Here is a 21717-nt window from a genome sequence, read left to right on the forward strand (position 1 = left end):
TTGCTGGTGGTTTGATGTGCTGTCCCAGAGAACAAGATGGTGATGCTGAATAAGACATTTTCCAGGAAGAAGAGCTTAATCTGATTAAACTGTGCTATATTAATAGGGTAATATATTAATTACCCTTGGCTTTGGGGGGTGCAGGAGAAGTCACGGAGGGTATTGGGCACTGCCCAGGCTCCCCAGGGCATGGGCACAGCCCCAAGGCTGCCAGAGCTCCAGGAGTGTTTGGACAATGCTGCCAGGGATGTACAGGGTGGGATTATTGGGGTGTCTGTGCAGGGCTGCGGTTGGACTGGATGATCCTTGGGGTTCCCTTCCAGGCCAGGATTCTGTGACAGTGTGATTTCTGGGGCTGAAGAGGCAGCACTATGATGGATCTAAGCCCAGGCTTTGCTGAATATCCTGGCATCTCTCTCCTTCCAAGTAGAGTCCCTTGTCTCTACAATCATTTGTAGGGGATTTGCTGCACTGGGAGCTGCTCAGCCTTGCCCTGAGAGGTGCAGGGGTGAGGCAGGCAGAGCTTTGGGGATCTCCCCACACCTCCCAATGCTGCAGCCCCTCTGCTGCTGCTGCTGCAGGAGCTGTTTTGTCTGCACTGAGCTGGAGCCTTCCTGTAAACAAGCCCAGGGGGGCTGGGGGGTTGTGACTGGGCTGGTGAGTGAGGACAGTTATCTTGAAACACATTTTTTGTGCTGTCATGCACCCACGTCTGTGCTTTGAACAGACCTCAGATCCGTTGTCCTCAAAAAATTGGTGGGTGGTTTGTTGCTAGAATCCCAGACTGGTTTGGGTTGGAAAGGACCCTAAAGCTCATCTTGCTCCCCCCCTCACCTCCCACTGTCCAACCTGGCCTTGAACACTTCCAGCGATGGGGAAGCCACAGCCACTCCCTCCATCCTTCCCTCCCTCCCTCCCTCCTTCCATGACAGCATCGCACCCCCCATGCAAACCCTTCTCCCAGACAAGTCCTTTATACTCTGAGACATTTTATTACCAGTTCTGCTTTAGATTAAACAGGCCTTCAGTATATAAAAATAATGTATACAAATGAGCAGTTAATGGTTTACATTTCTGGCTTAAAGGCATTTATAAGTTACACATTCATTTCCCATCCCTCCCCGGACACGGAGCCAGCGCTGAAGCAGCTTAAATACAGCAGGAAGCAACGGCTGCTCTGGCTAAAGCTGGGACGAGCGAGGAGGGACAGGAGGAGGGACGGGAGGAGGGAGGAGCGTCCTGACATCGGGACGAGCAGGGGCTGTTTAATGAAATAAATGCACCGAGAGGTTTAACTGCGGCACTGCGGGCTCGGGGGTTACTCAGCAGCAGCGGGGCAGGGGAGGGAGCGACAGTGGGGTCCAGTGCGGTACCGAGAGGCTCGGGCTGCTCTCGGGTCTCTCCTGCCTGGTGGCAGCAGGGACCCCGCAGCCTTCGGGATCGCAGTTGCTTTTGGGCTGGAGGCTGCTGGCATCTCCTGCGTGTCCCACCCCACAAAATGGGGAGCCCCCCGGGGCTGACAGGCCCGGTTCATCCCAGAGGCTCCAGCCCCGACAGTGCAGGCGGATGCTGGGGACACGGGTGGGCGGAGATGCCACCACCTCGCAGAGACTTGTCCCCGCTGCTGATTGTCGCAGCTAGGGAGCCTCCGCTGCGGCGAGGAACAGCCCGGCGCTGCTCGCCACAGACTTGGGGACACCCTGTGTGGGGGTGTTGCAATCCCTGCTGCCGCAGCACAGAGAAATTTGAAGGAAGACTTATAAAATCATGTAAAATAGCACCGCTGCCAGCCCCTGGGTCCGGGAGATGCCCACGGTGGGAGCTCTGCAGCGCAGGAGAACGCGGGGCTCGAGGGGCTCTGCGGGACCGGGGGAGATGTGCGGGGAGCGCTGTGTCCCTGGCTGAAACCCGCTCCCCTCCCCTCCCCTCCCGCAGCGGCGATCGAAGGCACCAGCAAGCTGAGTGGGACACAGCGGGGCGCAGCGCTGGCCCCGCGGCTGGGGAGGGAGCAGCGCCGGGGTAGGGATGGGACAGCCCCTCTTTTCCTTCCAGGACAAGCTGGGGCCCTTTCTGTGCTCCCCCCTCCCTCTCCGTAGCCAGGAGGGTACCCCAGCCCTGCCAGCCTGGGGGAGAGGAGCTCAGGGGCATCGCCAAGCAAGCGCCGGGGGTGCCTGTGCCACAGGCCAGGCGGGCAGGGTGCGGCTGGCACGTCAAGCGGCTGGAGCAGCTCGGAGCGGGCACTGTCCCTCCACCCCGCCCAGCCCCGGGCTGAGGGACTGACATCCTGCATTCCCATCGGCTTCGGGAGGATGGTTCCGCCCCGGTCCTGGAGCTGCAGGGCCGGCGCCGGTCACAGCGCGATGTCCGGCGTCGCCTGCAGGCTCTGCCCCGCCGCCCGCTTCTTGGCGCTGCCGCGGGCTTTGTCCCCCCGGCGGTACGGGTTGTTCCGCAGATCTGCACCGGGGGAAGCGCAGGGGCTGCATGAGCTTCGCTGCCCACCCGGGATGGCTGGGATCCCATCACCCATCACGGAAACATGGGATGGGTTGGAAGAGACCGTAAAATCCATCCAGTGCCACCTCCATCCCACGGGCAGGGACACCTCCCACTGTCCCAGGCTGCTCCGAGCCCTGTCCAACCTGGCCTTGGACACTTCCAGGGATCCAGGGGCAGCCACAGCTTCTCTGGGCACCCTGTGCCAGGGTTCACCCTCAAAGGGATGATTTTTTCCCGAACTTTCACCCTAAATCTCTCCTCTGTTAGTTTAAAATCCTTCCCTCTCGTCCTGTCTCTCTGCCCGGAGTTTCCCCTCTGGGTGTGAGGACACTCAGGAGGAGCCAAGAGCCGCACACAGCGACGGGAGGAGCAGCAGCTACGAGCAATCATCCCGCGGGACCCCAACCCTCGGCCCTCAGAGCTCAGCACCGCCTCGGGGGCTGAGGCTGGGGTTCAGCGTGGGACAAAGTCCGGCCACAGGCCTGGAGAAACCCGGCGGGGAGGGGGGAAGCCCGGCAGCCCCCGCCCCCCTGCTCCGGCCCCGCTGCCCCACGTTACCTACAGAGGGCTCTCCTCGTTGAAGCTCACGTCGCAGAAGAGCCGGGACGAGCGTTTGCCCGTCCGGGCCGTGAAAGGGACAGTTTTGAGAGCTGAGCAGAGCGATCCAGAGACAGCGAGGAGGAGCAGGAGGAGGAGAGAGGGGGAAGAAGCAGAAGAGGAGGAAGCGCTATGAGACAGGGCAGGGAGGACTCGGCAGCTTTGCCAGGTGGGATGGGAAGGTGCTTCCTGGGGGTTTGGTCCCTTTGATGGGTTCAGTGACCCTCCATGTCCTGTGACAGCCCCTGCAGCCCCCAGCCCTGGGTCTGTGATGTGGGGACACCCGGCTGCTCACCTGAAATCATCTCTCACCTGAAATTATATCCTCGATAGCCCCATCTTTGCCTTCATAGATGAGTGGCTCCTTCACCATCTGCTTCTTCTTCAGCTCAGCAATCATGTCCATCTGCTGCCTCCTGGCCTTCTGGATGGGCAGCTGGGGAGGGGACAGGGTGGGTGAGCAGTGTGGGCACACCCCAGAGGGGATGGGGTACTCTCATCTTCATCTCCCCCCCAGCTCTCTCTCCCCAGGACCTGTTCAGGCCTTCCCCACCACTCAGGGTTTGGGCTGGGACCCCACCAGGACACAGACATGGGAGAATATTCACCTCAGGCGGCTGCTCGCTGCCAGGGGAGCTGGATTCTGCCTCTTTGGCCGCAGCCTCTTGTTTCTTCCACAGCTCGATGTCCTGCTCTGCTTTCTTGGGAGAGGGGCAGGAAGGGTGTATTGAGCCAGGGGGGTCCAGCACTGCAGCCTCCCTCCTTCCTCCCTTCACAGCCCCTCGCTCACCCCAACCCAGTTCCAACATCTCTGACCATCCCAAAGGCATTCCCGAGCTTCAGAGTCTCCCAGCCCAACAAGCTCCAGTCTCGCCTGTGGCCTCTGCTCCCAAGTGGGGTCAGACACCTCCAAATTCCCCCCAGCCCTCAGAAACAGAGCACCCACTGCCCCCTCCTACCTTGTAGGCTCTGATGAAGCGCATGAACATGGGGAAGAAGGTGGTGGGGGGACAGGTCTTGGGCTTCTCCCCGAAATACTCCACAGCTGACTCATAGGCTTCCTGTGGGCAGAGACACCCTACTGGGGCCTGGGACTGGGCAGCAGTGCCCATCGCCCCCTGCCTCCCTCCAGCCTCTCCCACCTCCCCATTCTACCACATATCCCTCCTAGCTGTCCCACGGGAGCCACATCCCAAACAAGAGCCTCTCCCATGGGGCAGAGGTGTGAGCAGAGGGCACCCTGGGGTGTCCCCATGCAGGGGACTGCCCCATAACCCTGCACCACCCCAGCACCCACCTTGGCGGTTTTGCTGTCAGCCTGCAGCTTCTCCATCACCTCTGAGTTGACCTTGAGGAAGTCCTTGAGCACGGGGCTGTCATCCTGTCTCATGAACTCCCTGCGGGTCAGCTCCATGCCCTGCTGCAGGCTCCGCACGTCCTGCAGGACGCCGTCCAGGGACACTGCGGGAGGCGAGCGGCACGGGGTCAGGGCGGGGCTGGAGTGCCAGGGCCTGCCTCAACCCCCAGGGCCCGTGGGCACTACCTGTGCCCGCCTTGTCGAGGAAGTGCAGCTCCGTGTGGAAGCCGGTGAGCTCCGGGTACTTCTCCATGATCACCCGCACCAGGTAATGCAGCAACGTCTGCTTGCGGTCTGTGGACTTCATCTCCAGGAGCTGGGGCAGGGCAGAGTCAGCCGCGACCCGCAGCCACCACCCCCTCACCCTGCTCAGGGCTGGCTCTGGTGGCCCTTTATCCCTGTAGCTGGGTCTGCATCCCTGCCTCACTCCATCCCTCTAGCTGGATCTACATCACTCCATCTCTGCATTTCTATGGCTAGGTCTGCATCCCTCCATCCCCCAGACAGATCTATATCCCTCTATCCCCATGGCTGATTCCCATCTTTCTCCATCCTCACAGCTGGGTCTGCATCACTCCATTCCTGCAGCTGGTTCTTCATTCCTACAGCTGGTTCTTCATTCCTACATCCCCACGTGTGGCCTTCCTCCCTCTATCTCCACAGCTGGTTCTCATATTTCTTCCTCCCATCTTTCCTTCATCAATGTCCTTGAATCCTTTCACCTCTCCATATTTGGTCTCCATCCTTCCAACCCCATTCCTGTGTATCTCCTTCCCTTTACCTCCTCCCCTTGCCTCTCCAACCCTACAGACATTCTCTTCATCCCTCCATCCCCACAGCTACACCTCATGTCCCTCCATGCTCCTGCTGGTCCTTGTATCCCTCCATCCCCACAGCATCTTCCTGCGTCCTCCCATCTCTACAGCTGATCCCTGTGTCCCCAGGGCTGGTCCCTGGCAGTGGCAGTGCCTCGACCACCCCACACCAACCCTACCGCGTCGAGGCTCTGCAGCCGGAAACCATAGGCAGCTCCACGCTTGCTGCTGTTCATGTAGTTCCCGAAGGCCAGGACAATCTGCAGGGACACCACAGCTTGGGGACACGGGGCCAGCAGGGCACGGTGCCTACAGACACCCTGCCAGCACCCTGTGTGCACTGGGGCCACCTGACCCCAAAGCCCTCACCTCCAGGATGTGGCGCAGTTTGCTGGAGGACTTGAGGGACATGGAGGCGGCGATGATGGCGTTGAGTTGCTGCGGGAGGAAGGGAAGGGTGTGAGTCCCGCCGAGGAGCCTCCCCAGCACAGCCCCCGCCCCGCCTGCCCGCCTGCCCGGCACACACCGGCATGAGCAGCTGGGCTGTGTCGCCGAAGCTGCCCAGGAAGATCATGACGTTCATGCGCTCGGCCAGGCGCGGGATCTTGCTGAAGCGGATCATGAACTGATCCTCGTCCGAGAGCTCCTCCGGCGGCTGCTGCTCCCGTTCGAACTTGCCGATGAGCGTCCGCTCGTACTCGGTGGGCAGGAAGCGCAGCAGCAGCTCCAGGAAGTCGAGGCTCAGGGCTTGCTGGTCGTACCTGCGCGGGGTGAGGCGCCCGTGGCACTGTCACACCCTGCCGCAGCTCCCTCTGCCCCGTGTCACCCCCGGCTGGTTCCATCGCCCCTCCACCCCCCAAGCTGGCCCCCACATCCCTCCATCTCTGTCCCTGCATCTCTCCACTCCCACAGCTAGTTCCTGCATCACTCCATATCTCTATATCTAGACCCTGCATCCCTCTATCTCTCCACATGGATCCCTCCATATCTCCATATTTGGTCCCCACGTTCCTTCATCTCATTTCGGGTTCCTGCACCCCTCCATCTCTCTAGCTCTGATCCTGCATCCCTCCATCCCCACACCTGGTCCCTGCATCTCTCTGTCTCTCCATGTCTGACCCCTGCAGCCCTTCGTCTCATATGTCATTCCTGTATTCCCCACATCTGGTCCCTGCATCCTCCCACCTCTCCACATCTGATCCCTCCCTCCATCTCTCTGTATCTCGTCCTGTATCCGCACACTGATCCCTGCATCCCATCACACCCTCCACCACCCCAACCCCTTGGTCCAGCTAGGCTGTGCCTGACCTTACCCCGACCTTGTCCCATCCCTAGGGGACACTCACATCTCGATGGCCGTGCAGATGTCCTGGATGCTGCGGCCGCCCTTGCGCAGGGTGATGGCCAAGTTCTTGGCCCGGTTGGACTCCATGAGGGTCACCTTGCTGGGGGCTTTCTGCGTGGCCTTGGTCTTGAGGGCACTGATGTCCAGGGCTGGGCCCTGTGCCTTGGTCTTGAACTGCTCCTCGAAGTCACTCATGTCCAGCTCCTGCGGGGACACAGGGCTGTGGGCACGGCAGGGACGTGGCAGGGGACATCTGGGATGAGGACAGGGCCAGGGGACCAGGATAAGGGCAAGAGGAGTGAGAGGATCAAGATGAAGCAAAGGGATGAGGATAGGACAAGGGGACAGCACAGGGACAGGCAAGGGGACAGGGAGGGGGCAAGGAGGGGGTGAGGGGACCAGAGGATGGAGACGAGGAAGAAGAAAAGGACAGGATGTGAAGATGAGGATGGAGCAAAGGGACCAGGACAGAGGGAGAGGAGAAGGACGCCTAACCCCATGCTGTCCCTCTCCATGGTGCTAAGGAGCTTTTCCGACCTCCAGCTCCTCCTGCAGCCCTGTGACACGGCGGGTGAGTGCAGGGTGAGCACGAGGCAATCTCAGCATGGACTGGGGCACTGACCCACCCTGTGCGCAGCCCCCCGTCCCCCATGTCCTCACCTCCAGCACCTTCTCGTCGTTGAGCTCGGTGAAGACAGTGCCATCGATCTGGCTTGGCTTCAGGGCCACCCAGTTGAAGACAGGCATGCGGAATTTGGTCTGGATTGGCTTCTTCACCTTCACTGCGGGGTCACGGGGAGGGGAGAATGTCACAGGGTGGGGAGGTCCCAAAGCCACGCAAGGGTGCCCCCAGACTCTCCCAGGGGACATCCCCACCGTCCCTGAGCCACACTCACCTGAGCCATTGGCGGTGGGGGGTGCACCCGGCCCGGCTGGGAGCTGCCCACCGAGGGGTGGGGGTGGTGGTGGAGGGGGTGGCACGGAGCCCTCCGGCCCCCCCGGGAGCGGTGGGGGGGGTGGTGGCACTGGGGCACCCGGGAGGGGGGGAGCTGGGGGGGGTGCGGCGCCTGCGGGCAGTGGAGGGGCAGGGGGTGGGGGGGGGATGGGCTCAGCCCCCGGCAGAGGTGGGGGGGGCGGAGGGGGTGGGGGCGGGGGGGCAGCAGGTGCTGGTGGGGGAGGTGGGGCTGGAGCCAGAGCCGGAGCATCTGCAAGGGAAAGAAGAGGTGGGTGAGAGGGTGACACAGCAGGGCACGGTGCCACCGCCACGCTCCCTCTGCCACCGCAATATCCTGAGTCCCCGGGCACATCCCCACGCCCCCGCCTCAGTGTCTGTGCCCACAGACTCCCTGTCACTCCTTGTCCATGCCAGGTGTCCCCGCTGGGAAGGGGACATCCCCTCACACCCACAGTACCTGTGCAGGTGGGGGTGGTGGCGGTGGTGGCAGTGGCCTCTCCAGAAACCACGGGGGCTGCGGGGGTTTCTATGACAACGGGGACAATTTCGATGGCGACGTCTCCGTCGGGCCCACGCAGGATCTGCACCAACCCCTTCTCCTCGAGCTCCGCCAGCCGCCGCTCCAGCGCCAGCCGGTAGCACTCCTGGGGCTGCGGGGACGGCGGGCTGGGCGGCCGCGGCGGGCTCAGCTGCTCCTGGAGAGGTGACAACCCCCGGCAGGTCACCGCCGTCCCCCTCGCACCCCTCAGCCCCAGCGCTCCCTCAGCACCGCCGCACCCCCGGCTCACCCGCAGCGCCTCCAGCTCCCGCCGCGCCTGGCTCAGCTGCTTCTCCAGCTCCGCTATCTTGGCCATGGAGTCGTTCTCCGCATCCTGCAGCTTCTCCGTCAACTGTGGGCGACGAGGCGCCGCCGCTCAGCCCCGTCCTCATCCCTCCCTCGGGGTTTGCGTCAGCTCCTCTGCCCACGCGCCCACGGCCCACCTGGCTGACGTGCTCCTGCAGCTCCTCCATGTGCTCCAGCACCGCCGTCTTGGTCTCCGAGTCCTCCAGCATGGCCCCCACGTCGAAGACGTTGTCCAGGTAGGCTTGGATCTGCACCTGCAGCTTGTCGCTCTCGGTGAGGCGCAGACTCTGCCGAGGGACATCTGGTGTCACTGTCGGCGCTGGTGGCGCCCCTGACACCCCTGCCCTCGGGATCACCCACCTCCAGGTACTGGTCCAGCCCCAGGTGGGTGAACTCGTACTGCAGGAACACGCGGAAGTTCATGTTCTCCACCGAGTGCACCACGATGTTGATGAACTGCATGCAGGCCACCTGCGGGGACATGGCTCAGTGTGGCCACCAGCGTGGCACAGGGGCAGGGTGGCCCTTGGGAACACTGCCCTGGGGGCTGCATGGGGGGCCGGTGGTCCTTGGGGACATGGTGCCCCTGGGGCATGCATGGTGGTTTATACAGTCCTGGGGACATGGTGGCCTGGGAACAGTTTGGTGGCTCAACATGCTTTGGGACCTGGTGGCCTGGGCAGAGCAGGGTGGTTTAGAAGCCCTTGGGGACAGCACAACAACCTGGCAGCCCCTGGGACATGGCAGCCCTTAGGATATGGCACCCCCAGGACAGCACAGTGGCTCAGCAGCCCTTGAGGACATGGTGGCCTGGGGAGAGTTTGGTGGCTCAGCATCCCTTGGGGCATGATGCCATGGGGACAGTATGGTGGCTTAGAAGCCCCTGGGGACATAATGGCCTGGGGACAGTGCAGCAGCCTTGGTGACATGACGCCCTGGGGACAGCAGAGCACAGGCCCCAGCAGCCACTCACTCACCATGAAGTCAATGTTGCTGTCCTCATTTCGGAAATACTCCATCAGCTTCTCAAAGCGGTTCTTCTCCCCACAGACCTGGCAGAGAGAAGGGGGCTGAAGAGGACATGGCCAGGGGACACCCAGAGGGGTGGCAGGACAGGAGGCACCCACTAGTGACACCATCCCAACCCTGAGCTGTGCTGACAGGCACCCAGCCCAGCTGTGACATGGCCTTGGGGACACATGCTGGCATGGGGACATCAAGCCCAGTGACTAGAATATCCCCAGGCAAGCCAGGGATGGGCGTTTTCAGGATGGTGCAGGGCTCTGCCATACACAGGGAAACTGAGGCACAAACCCAGCCAGAGCACAGATGTCTGTGGGGGGACCAGGTGTCCCTGCTGGGGTCTGGGTGTCCCTGCTGGGGACACACCTCCTTGAAGTTGTCAAAGGCTGCCAGGATGATGTCGTGGCCACCTCGGACCAGGCAGACAGCAGCCAGCAGCTCCAGCACCAGAGCCTTGGTCCTGCAGAGACAGGGGGTGTGAGGGGTTTAGGGCCATGGGGCGGGAGAGGGGACAGGGAAACAAGGGACAACAGGGGCGGGGTCAGGTCCTACCTGGCGCTCTTGTTGTTGAGGCTCAGGGTGATCTCGTTGACACAGGCTGGGTGGTTCATCACCAGGCTGAAGCCAGACTTGGGGGGGGGAAAGGAGCGTTAATGGGGTCGTTTGTGACCCTGGAGACACTCCAGGACCTTGGGACGTCCCCACCAGACAGGAGGCTGAGCGAGGACACCTCAGAGGCAGGGGATGCAGAACCGGTCCCACCCCGAAGCTCCCACCGCGGGCGCGGGGGATCCCCGGGGAGCCCCGGGCAGACCCCCGCGGATGTCGCCCACTCGCACCTGGTAGTTCATGATGGCGCGGAGGCACATGATGCACACATGGACATCGTCCTTCTGGCTGACGAGCCGCGAGTTGCGCAGCGTCTTCCTGCTGTGCGAGGGGTTCAGCCTGGGCGGGGAGAGCGCGGCTGAGCGGGGCTCGGGGCGGCCACGGGCGCAGCGCAAAGCGGGGAGGGGACAGCGCATGGGGGGGGCAGCGGGGGGACACCGGGGCACCCGGGAGGCTGCACCCCACGGGAGAAACCCCCGCATCCGTGGCCATCTAGAAGCCCCTGGGCTGGGGGGTGATGCGGGGTGGGATGGGTTTGGGGGCCCCTCGTGCACACGGCTGGTCTCGGAGGCTCACCGAGGCGGGCAGGAGCTGCCGGGTGACCTGGGGGCACTGTCCCCATCGCTGCCCGGGGCACCGCAGGGGACGCTGGGGTGGACGTGGCGGAGGAGGGTGTGGATGTGCTGGTTCGAGAGGCAGCAGCTGGAGGCGCGTTAGAGCCTGCAGGACAGGAGGGAGAAACGGGGCTCTCGCGCCGCCCCGGGGACACCCGGGCTCTGGGACACGGTGGGGGACAAGGGAGGGGACCCCCTGTGGGTGCCACGTCCCTCCTGACCTGTCCCTGGGGCTGGGAGGGACACCCCGGCTCCTCCAGAGCTGCTGGCAGGCGGCGAGGGACCCCCGCGGTCCCCGGGGTGCCACGTTACAGCTCCTGGGTGACCGCGGTGGGGTGTCCCTGGGATCCCCCGCCCACCGGGGATGTCCCGCAGGCCCTGTCCCCAATACCGGTGACCAGCAGCGGGGTCCCGTGAGGTGTCCCCGTCCCGTCAGTGCCCCGTCACCTACCGTCAGCGCGTCCCCGGCAGCGTGCAAGAGAAGAGCGGGGTTAGACGGGGCTGCGAGCGAGCGGCACCAAGCGAGAGCCACCAGCCACCGGGACCGGCTTCGGGGGACACAGGCCCGACCCTCCGCCCCGGCTTTGAACCAGGGGGCTGCGATTTGCTCCCCAAAATCTCCAACACCCCCAATTTTTGTTTTTTCCTGGGTTTTACCCAGAGCATCCCAGTCAGGAAGCAGTGCCAAGGTGGGACAAGGATCCAGCCCAGCTCCAGGCAAGATTTAGCCCCTGGGGACACACGGGGGGACGTGGCTTTGTCCTCATCCCCAAAGCAGAGATGGGGACCCATTTTTAGGACCGGGCCTGAGTCTCCCTGCCAAGCCCCTCTCCAAGCGCGGCGCGGCTGGGGGTGCAGCGAGGCGACAGCGGGGGACACAGCACAGGGACAGGGGGACAGCTGGGGACGGGACCACACGCTACCTTACAGTGAGGGGCCGCGTTTTGGAGAAGCCCTGGGTGGGGGATGAGGAGGTGCTTTTGTTCAGGTCCTCCAGAGACCGCTCTTTGCCCTTGTCGGAGCCGGGGCTGCTGCTCTCCGCGCTCTCCATGTCATACCTGGTGGCCCGTGGGGACACGGGGACAGGTGAGATGTGGCACCCCAATATGAGCAGATGCCCCTCAGGGATGTTGGGGATGTTCTGCTCAGCCCCAGCCAGGGAGCATCGCCCTGATGACAAGGGAGGGCACCCCCAGGGACCACCCAGCCCCGCTGAGCCCCAGGGGAGGCTGATGCCAGCCCGGGTGACAGGACACCCGCTGGGGACATACGCGACAGAGCACTGGGCGAAGGCGAGGTACTCCAGCAGCACGTCCAGCCCCTTGTTCTCCTCGTTGAGGAACTCCTGGACCCAGCTGGAGGGTGCAGAGGGTTAGTGGCTCTGCCAACCCCCACATCCTCTCTCCCCTGACCCCAGACCCTCAGCGGAGCCACTCCCTGGCCAGAGGTCCACAGCGAGGGTGGAACACGCTGGGGGCATGAGGTGGCACCATGAGCTGGCATTTCTCTGAGGCCAGGTGGGTGCCACGGTGAACTTGGTGTATGGGGGACACAGCCCAAGGGCTCTCCTGTCACCACTGCCACAACAGGACAGCCTGGCCCTGGGGACCATGGGCACCCACCACCCCACAAGGGGTCAGGACACCCGGGATGGGGCAGGGTCCCTCCTGGCACCCAAGGGGTACCAGAGAGCCAAAATGGGGTTCAGACCCCACAGCACCCCCAGCTGCCCCAACACCTTCAGCCTCCCATTAGATTCCCCCCAGGGGGCAGCATGACACCACAGCCTCCACATCCTGCTGTCACCCTCCAGCCAGAGCCAGCAGCTCGTCCATCCCCATCCCGGAGCCAGCGGCAGCAGCTGGGTGGCAATGCCACCCCCATCCGTACCCGATGTAGTTGGTCCTCAGGGAAATCTCCAGCTCCCGGAGCACCTGTGTCGACTCCTGCACTCGCCTCTTGAACTGTGGTATGGGGACAGCCATTGGCACTGTCCCTGTGCCCAGCCTGGGATGGGGACTAGGGGACCGGGGTACAATGGGGACACCTCACCTTCCTGCTGACGCCACCCGTGTCCAAGTAGCTCTTCAGCTTCTGGATGTAGGCGGACGGAGGGTTTTTCACCTGGAAACGTTCCTACGAGCCCCAGAGAGAGGCTGAAACTGGGCCACCCGCTGTGGCACAGGGAGATGCCACTGTCCCTGCAGCAGCCACCGTGTCCCTGTCCCCATCCCGTCTGCATCAATGCTTAATGAGGTTAATAAGGTGCTGTGTCAGTAACGAGATGGATGTCACTGCTTGGTACAGCCAGGCTGATGCCCACAGCAGGAGTGGCATTTGGGGACAGGGACAGCACTGGGGATGCCATGAGCTTGGACCTCACCTGGTCACAGATCAGCTCCCACTTCTTCTCGTTGTCATACTGGTTGAGCAGCTTCATCTTGTCTGGGGGCAGGTTCATGGAATTCTGTGGGTGACAGGGTGTCAGCGCTGGGGGTCACCCCAAAAACACCCCTGGGGCTGTGGCATCCCCTGCTCACCCAGCACTAGGTGTCCCTGCTCAGCAATGGGAAGATGGGGACACCCATGGGACATGGGGATACCCGTGGGAGGATGGGGACATTGATGGAATGATGGGGACACTGGTGGGAGAATGGGGACACTGGTAGGACATGAAGATTCCAGTGAGAAAATGGGGACACTAGTGAGACAATGGGGACAGTGGTGGGACAATTGAGACAGTGCTGGGAGGATGGGGACATTGGTGGGACAATGAGAACAGCATCCCCAGGATGGGGACAGTGGTGGGATGACGGGGACAACAGTGGGAGGTGGGAACACCACCATTCCCAGATTGTGAGCATCCCAGGGACCCATCAGCAATGTCCCCAGCTGAGGGTCCCCGAGGGGAGGGCAGGGGTGTTGGTGGGGGACAGGAAGTAGAACTGGACACATCCATCCATGTAATGAGTGCACCATGTGCCCAGCCTCAGCCAGCCCAGCCCCGGCTGGGGAGGGACAGGGACACCAACTGGTGACTCAGCCGAGGGACCCAAGAGCCTGGGCCCTGCTCGGGGGTCACCCCTGAGTCCCCTGCCATGGGCACATGATGAGCCTGTCTGGGGAAATCAGTGTTTATTGAGAGACAATGATGTCAGGGCCTGGCGTGTCCCCAAGGCTCTGGGTGCCACCGTTGCACAACCCCAGCCCCCACGGCCACCCTGCAGGACGTGACGTGGTTTCCGCTCTCAGAACGGCACCAGCGCTGCCGAAACCGCTCCTGCCATGGCTTGGGAGGCCCCGGATGCAGCTCCTGCCTCTGGGCTGCTCTGCTGAGGGACACCATGGGGTGACCTTTATGGGACACCCACCATGGCCTGGGCCAGGCTGCAGCTCAGCTCGGCTCGCCTTGGCTCACACGTGATTTATTTTGCCAAAAGAACCCTTTTTTTGTGCTCCAGCTCACCCAGAGAGCACGGACAGGCTGGTGTGATGGTATGAGGAGCAATGCACAGCCCCAAGTCACCCCTAAACTCCAGTCCTGGGGTTCCCTGATGAGGAGGATGGGGACGTGGAGTGCATGCAGTGCTGGAACAACCACATCCTTGGGGAAAGGCATCTCCCAGGGCTTTGGCTGCCCACAGAGGAGCAGGTCCAAGGGGAGAGGTGCCACTGTGGTGGGCAGGAACAGAAATGTCTCCACCACCTCCAGGGAGGACCTGTCAAGCTGCTTTCTCAAGAAGCCAAAACCAGGAGCCATGGGTGGGGAGGAGCTGGGTTTGGCTGGGGGGCAGATGGCCCAGAGAGCTGGGCAGGGGGTACAATCACACTGCAGGGTCAGAAATGGCCTCATCGTGATGCCACTGGAGCTGCTGGGTGGGTTCTGGGATGGGCAAGGTGATAGCAGCACCTGGGTGTCCCCATTGCTGGTCCCTGAGCTGCCATCCTTGGGATGGATGGGATCCTCCAAGAGGGTCAGACCAAGGGACAAGGCTGTGCCAAGAGGGACCATGCTCCCAAACACCCCAGCCAGGGCTCCCTGGGCACCCGTGGCACCCTCCGTGGGACACTGTTGGGTGCAGAGAAGGAATGGTGGCACCTGCCACATGGAGCTGCTTTCAGCCACCTCGTGTGGGACCTGCACAAAGCAGGACCCTGCACTGACAGCGCGACAGGACCCAGCACGAGAGTGGGGCAGGGGATGCTGGGCTGTCCCTGTGGAGGTGGCTCTGCCCCGAGCCCCGCGGTCCCTCCCTTGCGGGCAGGATGTGGCACAGGTCGGGTACAAATTGGGTGGTGGCTGCGTCCCGGGTGGGCTTGTGGCGCTGGGGGAGGAAGCGGCTCCGCTGAGGAGCCTCAGCCGGCAGCACAGAGAAACCGGTTCTCGTTTCCTGCTGGGGAGGGGGGAGCGGCGGTGTGGGAGGTGGGGCAGGGCGGGAGGTGTGGGGCGGGGTGGGTGATAAGGGTTTGGGTGGGTGATATGGGGTTTGGGTGGGTGATATGGGGTTTGGGTGGGTGATATGGGGCTGGACTGGTGATGTGAGTCCAGGTGGGGCAGGGCAGCAGCCCAGCGCCCCAGAGGTGTCAGAGGAAGGACTTAGTCCTCCTCTTCCTGCTTTGGGGACAAGGATGGAGGAGCCACAGGGACTTGCCCGCAGCAGCCACATGCCACCTCCCGTCACCCAGCACCCTCATCCCAGCCCTGCGTGGGGCTTCCCAGCAGCCTAGCAGCCCACCACGTCACTAAATGAGTGCCACCAAATGTCGCCCAACCACCCTGCTGTGACACAAAGTGCCACAGAGCCTGGGTGCCATCCCAGCCATGCCCAGCACCAGGATGAGGCTGGCTGAGACCCAACACCAGCTGTGGGGAGAGGCAGACTTTGCCCCATACTGAAACCAAGGCCAGGGGAGGTGAAGCAGCACCAACATCATTTTCTGGTACAAAACAACCTTTTCCTGTCATGGCTGGCAGGGACGGAGCTATTTTGAGTGTCAGACACTTCTTTGTGCTCCACACGTGAGCGGGCAGCGCCGAGCGGAGCCGGGCTGAGCCAAGCTCTGCACCAAACCCAGCACAGAATGTTCCGGCATACTCCAGGGAAGTGTTTGTGCTGCAAACGCCGACAGGCTGAGTGTGAACCGGGCTGAACCCTGGCAGTGCTGTTTCTGGGGCACGGGGGATGTGCAGCCACAGAGAGGGGACAGAAAGCCTTGGCACCACGTGGGATGGGACAACAGCCCAGTCCGGACACCAGACACTAAATCCTGCCACAGGGAAGGGGACAGGGCAGGGAATTGCCCCAGATGGCAGTTTAGGGGCTCTCTCCAGCTGCAGGGACATCTCCAGGTGCCTGGATGGCTGATGGAGCACAGCACTCCTGGGATGCTCCATCCCTCATGGCCGTGGAGCACCCCTGACAGGGGTTTGGGTCATGCCCAGCCCTGCAGTGCCAGCTGTCCCATGGTGTCACCTCCAGTGCCCCTGACTGCCACTAGACCCATCCTCCTGCCTCTTCCCAGGTCTCAGTGAAAGGCACAGAGCAGGTTCAGGCCCACCCAAGGCTTCCCAACCTCCCACATGCAGCAAACCAGGCTGGGGGACACTCCCAGGACCAGCTCATCCCATCAGGGACTTCCTGGATCCAGCCAGGCCCCAAACCCACCAAGTGTCAGGCAGGAATGGCCGGTGGAGGAGCAGATGTGTCCCCAGGATGGCCGGGGGGGTGGCAGGAGCAGGCTGGGCAGGGTGGCTGCTGCTGCCTGCAGCTCCAGCTCTATTTTAAGAACAAGCAGAAGCTGCTGTAGCTCAGGCTGGGCAGAGGAGCCTGACCCCAGCACTGCCCTCATCCCTGCTGGACGCCTGCCTGCCCATCCTGCACTGGGATGCCCTCCTGGTTTACCTGGGGCTGATCCAGCAGCACAGGGTGCTCCTGCACCACAACACCCTCCAGGCCCTGATCCAGCAGCTCTTGGCTCACTTGGCCACTTCCCTCTCCACTCAGGGCACACATTCCCCATGGGGACAGCACTGCAGCCCTGCATCCCCCAGCCAGCCTTGGCCACCGGGCTGGGGATGGATCCAGCAGGAAGCTGAGGAGCAGTTTTGTTTCCTGGTTGAGCCAAGGCCGACACTGTGGCCAGGGCTTGCTGGTGACCAGTCCCACTGCTGGGGCCAACAGCACATCTGCAAACATCTGCAAACATCTGCAACGGTGACGTTGGCCTTGCACTCCCCAGGTCCTAGGAGAAGAGGCAGCAAAGCCTCTACCAGGAAAAACTCCCAGCTGGAGCAGAGCCCATCCCAGTCAGCCCCTGTTTGGTTTCGACACACCTCAACTCACCTTTCCACTTATATATTCCCAATTAATGTCTCTTGACATGCAAAGGGGGAAAAACCCCGATTGCTCAGAGCAGGAACATCTGAGCAACCCCAACCCAGCAGCAAAGATGCTCTTCCTCTTCTCCATCCCAAAAAGCCACCTTGGCACATCCCAAACAACTTGGCACAGGACAATCCTCACATCACTCTGCCAAAGTGGCATCTGCCACAGTGCCCCAGCTGGGAAGGAGCCAATTTTTGGAGAATAAAGTTTTGGGAAACTAAATTCCCCATTTCTTGGCATGGAGTGGGTATATCCATCCCCTTCCTGGCGGCAATTTGGATCTCCTGGGCTCCTCCCTGGGCTTTCTGCCAAGGCTTTGCACCATCAGCTCTCCCAGTTTGGGATATCCAGCCCAAAACTGGTTTGCACTGAGCTCTCATGGCATCACTGTAACCATGGCAACATGTCAGGTCTGGATCATGTCCCACCAGGAGATTCCCAGCTCATCACCACCTGCTCCCTCCCTGAGCTCACTCACTCTACTTCACTCAGGAAGTAGAAAAGTTGAAGGCAGAGTCAAAGAACGTGTTTGTGGTGGGTGAGGGCAGAAGGACCCCCTGCCCCATCCCCCTGGGGTTCTGCTGCCCCCACAGCCACGAGAATGGGGAAGGGACCTGCGAAAGGAGGAAGCGGGATTGGTACAGCCGGTTTCACAAGACACCCGCTTCCCGTCTGGGCATATCCACCCCCAGGGCGCCCTTTCTCCTGGAAAAGGGCTTTTCCCCGGGATGAGGGCAGAGAAGGTGGTGCTGAGGGCCTAGAGCATCGTTTCCCCCTTCTCTGACCGTTTCTTGGTTTGGGATTTCCAACCTGCTGGACCCAGCAGAAAGTGCTGCTTCCTGGGGCCTCGCAGAGGCAGCGGAAGCACCTCGAGGTCTCCTCCTGCCACCACTGCTGTGACATCCGGAGCCATCACAGGCACCACCACCCCGCCCGGCCACCTGCCACCACGGGTGTCCCACAGCAAACCCTCTCCTTGGGATTTTGGGGGTCCCACGAGGGTCCTGCCTGGCAGAACCCCTCACCATCATCCTCCACAGCTGCAGTGGCTCCGGATGCGATGCTCACCCCCAAATAATCCCACAAACTCCAAGAGACAGAAAAGCTTCCGAGTACTTTGTGCTCAGGGCTGGGATGGGGAGCCCCTCTGAGCAGATCCCGGCAGATCCCGGTGTGCCGGCAGCGGGAGAGCTGTGCCCGCGGCTGCTCCCGGCACGGCATGGGCAAAGCGGCTCCATCTCCCGCCAGGGGCTCGGGGCATTAAAGCAGCAATGTCTTTTCACGGAGTATTTTTGGGGAGGGCATGGCTAGGGGCCGGAGCGGGTGGCGCGGTGGCGGGACCCGGCCCTCCTGGCGCGAAGGTCACGGCCGGCCCACCCCGCTCAAGGACGGAGGGAGCGAGCGGGAGCTGCTCTCCCGCAGTTCCGAGCGTTTCACGGAGATTCCATCCATCCCATGGGAACGCGGCTCCGGTACAGCTGCCCGCTGCCCACCCCGGGAGCTGCACCGGGGGGCTTCCCTGGCCCCGCGGAGGCGGAGGAGGAGAAGGAGGAAGAGGAGGTGAGCGAAGCATCGCCATCCGCAGCACCGGCTGCCTGCGGCGCGCTCCGGCCCTGCCGCCGATCCCGGCATGGCGGAGCCTGCCCGGGGTCCGAGACTCGGGGTCACCCCAAGAGTTTGGGGGCTGAATCCCCCCAAGGTGAGAGCGACGAGGGGAGGGGAGCGGCTGGGGGTCATCCCGGGGCAGGGCTGAGCGTCCCCGGGGAACCGAGGCGGGAGCGGGGAAATCAGCATTATTAATAAGAATACCAATTGAAGAATAAATCAAATAATTAATAGAATAACGAAATAGTAACAACACGATCATTATAACCATGATAATGGTGCTAGCTGCTAACGATGCTGATACCGGTAGGGGATGCTGAGACACCCCCGGAGGGTCCGGGCCCCCCTGTCCCCCCCGGTACGTCCTGCCCCCTCCCCGCCGGACCCCTGTCCGCTCCGGCCGCCCTTCCCCGCTCACCAGGACGCGGCCGAAGCGCTCCTCCAGCTCGGCGGCCCCGGGCATGGGCTGCCGCGGGGGCGGCGGGGCGGCGGCGGCGGGGGGAGGCCCGGGCTGCGGGCGGTGGTCGCGGGGCTCCCGCGGGGCAGAGCCCCCCTCCAGCCCCCCGGCCGCGTTGCCCATGGCGGGCGCTGCGGGGTGGCCCCGGCTCTGGGCCGAGCTTCGTCCTCGCCCTTCCCCGCCGCCGCTCGCCGGCGTTTGCAACTTCTGCGGGCGTTATCGCGCTATAAGCGCTCAGCCCGCCCCCGGCCCCCGCCCCGGCCGCAGCCAGAGGCGGCCCCGGCACCTGCCGGCTGCGGAGCGAGCGGAGCGGCGCTGCTCCGGCGGGGCTCAGGGCAGCTCATCTCTTCTACTCTGTTCTATTCCATTCTATTCAATTTCATTTCATTTCATTTATTTTATTTTATTTTATTTTATTTTATTTTATTTTATTTTATTTTATTTATTTTTAATTTTCAATTTACTTTAATTTAATTTTTTACTTTTTTTAATATTCTTTTTTTATTTTACTTTATATTAAATTTATTCTTCTTTTCCTTTTATTTTATCTTGCCTTATTTATTTTTTTTCCTCATTTTTAAATTGGCTTTCATTCTATGTAATTAATTTTTGCTTTAATTTTTCTTTTCCGTGTATGTATTATTTTATTACATTTTATGTAACTATTTTGTTTCAGTCTTATTTCATTCTGTTATTTATTTGATTTTGAAATTTCCATTATTTATTTATTTACTTATTTAGGCTTTTTTGTTTGACTTGCCTTTTATCTTACAATAATATATTATTTAAAATAATTTATTTTTATTTTATTTTATTTTATTTTATTTTATTTTATTTTATTTTATTTATATTTCAATTAAACATTATTTTATTTACTTTTTATTTATTTATTTAAGTTACTCCTTGCTTTCTTACTATTTATTATTTTATTTTAACTGATTTTCCTTTTTTTTTAACCTATATTTTATTGTTTTATTTTATTTTATTTACTTTAAACGTCATTCTATTCCATCATTTCATTTTTTCTGGGCTGCTGGGAGACATTGGGTTCCATCTCCCACCTCAGCCGCCACAGGACGGAGAGCTGAGCCCAAGAAAACTCATCACCCCCTGGGCAGGCATCTCTGGCAGGGCCTGGGGTCCCTGGCTGGGGACACTCAGGTGGCCAAATCCCAACAGTTTGGGATGCTCCTGCCGTGCCACAGGCCGGGATACATCCGGATGAGCAGAACCACCTCACCCAAGGGTGCCACAGCCGAGGCTCACGGGGACAGGGCACAGAGCTGGCACTGGCACCCACAGTGTCCCCCGGCTGTCCCAGGGGCGCACAGCACCCACACCCCCAGCACAGCACCCTGGGCACAGGGAGTGGGATGTGGCAGCTGGAATCACCCCATGGACACCCACAGAGTGTGGCACATCCCGGGATCCTGCTGAGCTGGCACCAGGGAGCATCCATCGGAGCCCTGCCAGGACAGGAGGGCATTGCACAGTTCAGGTCTGGGGAGGTTCAGTGAGCTTCGGTGAGAGACATTGAGATTCGGTGAGATTCGGTGAGAGACACCAAGATTTGGTGAGATTTACTGAGATCCCTTGAGATTCAGTGAGATTTAGTGAGATTCGGTGAGATTCACCACGCTTGGGCCAGGCTTGGTGAGATTCCCTGAGCTTTGGTGAAATTTGCTAAAATCTAAGACTTGAGGAGCGAGCTAAAGGATGAGGATGGATCCAGAGGGGATCCAGCAGCCCCAGGACCTGCTGTGCTCCGAGCCCCCCTGCCCAGCCCCAGGACCTGCTGTGCTCTGAGCCCCCCTGCCCAGCCCCAGGCCAGACGCCACTGCTGCCACATCCGTCCAGCTCCCGCGGTGCCTCCAGCCTGGCAGGACCTGCCAGGTGTCACACACGGCACCGCAGGGACCAGGGGAACGTGCCAGGCCTGTTCTGCCACCTTACCCCGCCCTCTGCAAACCCCAAATTCCAGGTGGGAGACACACGAGGACAGCAGGCACCGATTCCCTTGGTTCCCTTGGAATGACGTGTCCATCTCATCATCCCTGGGGATTTGGGAGGTGAGAGAGGACTCATGGACAGCTCAGCAGAGACAAAACTGGGGGAACCCACATTTGGGGATGTTCTGATATCCCAAAGATCAGTTTTGCAGTCAAAATCTCTTTCGTTAAATATTTCAGTGGCTCGTTAAATATTTTACATTTCATTTCCTGATCGGGGTTTGTAAGGGAAGGCATTGCAGTCCTCTGTGGGGACAGGGACAGCCACCCCAGCCTGGTCCCAGAGGTGTGTCCAAGGGGGAAGATTGTCCTCAGGACCATGTGTAGGACCAGGGCTTCCACCCAGAACTGTCCCACACTGGGGCTGGGCTCTGCTATGGGGCAGGAGGCTGTGGGGACTGTAAGGGTCTGGGATCTCCATGAGCATCCTGCTGCATGCCAGGATCATGGAATCATGGAGTGGGTGGGTTTGGAATGAGCCTTAAACTCATCCAGTGCCTCCCCCTGCCACGGGCAGGGACACCTTCCACTATCCCAGGTGGCTCCAAGCTCTGTCCTTGAACACTTCCAGGGATGGAGCAGAAACATCTCTGGGCAGCTGATTT

General features: G+C 61.0%; 1 protein-coding gene across 7 annotated transcripts; it reads right to left on the bottom strand.

Annotated features, from left to right (window-relative positions):
- Window positions 1-1824: 1824 nt before the first annotated feature.
- On the bottom strand, window positions 1825-19311 carry FMNL1 (formin like 1). Of its 7 annotated transcripts, none has more exons than XM_085040047.1 (28): window positions 19065-19311; window positions 13039-13122; window positions 12708-12791; window positions 12546-12619; window positions 11927-12010; window positions 11579-11713; window positions 10618-10743; window positions 10272-10380; window positions 9985-10061; window positions 9799-9892; window positions 9387-9461; window positions 8770-8880; window positions 8547-8696; window positions 8354-8455; window positions 8023-8260; window positions 7507-7815; window positions 7271-7392; window positions 6612-6814; window positions 5792-6026; window positions 5635-5703; window positions 5445-5525; window positions 4637-4766; window positions 4391-4554; window positions 4053-4154; window positions 3702-3794; window positions 3406-3529; window positions 3059-3146; window positions 1825-2454 (listed from the first exon to the last, which is right to left on the bottom strand). In XM_085040047.1, exons 1-28 carry the CDS (start codon window positions 19224-19226, stop codon window positions 2211-2213), a joined length of 3669 nt encoding a protein of 1222 aa, XP_084896173.1. In that variant the 5' UTR covers window positions 19227-19311; the 3' UTR covers window positions 1825-2210. The 7 variants fall into 7 exon arrangements, with proteins under 7 accessions (XP_084896173.1, XP_084896174.1, XP_084896177.1 ...); XM_085040053.1 differs by having other exon boundaries at window positions 2316-2454; window positions 3055-3146; XM_085040048.1 differs by lacking the exon at window positions 10618-10743 and having other exon boundaries at window positions 19065-19310.
- Window positions 19312-21717: the final 2406 nt, after the last annotated feature.

Source organism: Lichenostomus cassidix, chromosome 27, assembly GCF_008360975.1.
Source record: "Lichenostomus cassidix isolate B80296 chromosome 27, HeHo_3.0, whole genome shotgun sequence".
In the NCBI taxonomy this organism is placed as follows: domain Eukaryota; kingdom Metazoa; phylum Chordata; class Aves; order Passeriformes; family Meliphagidae; genus Lichenostomus; species Lichenostomus cassidix.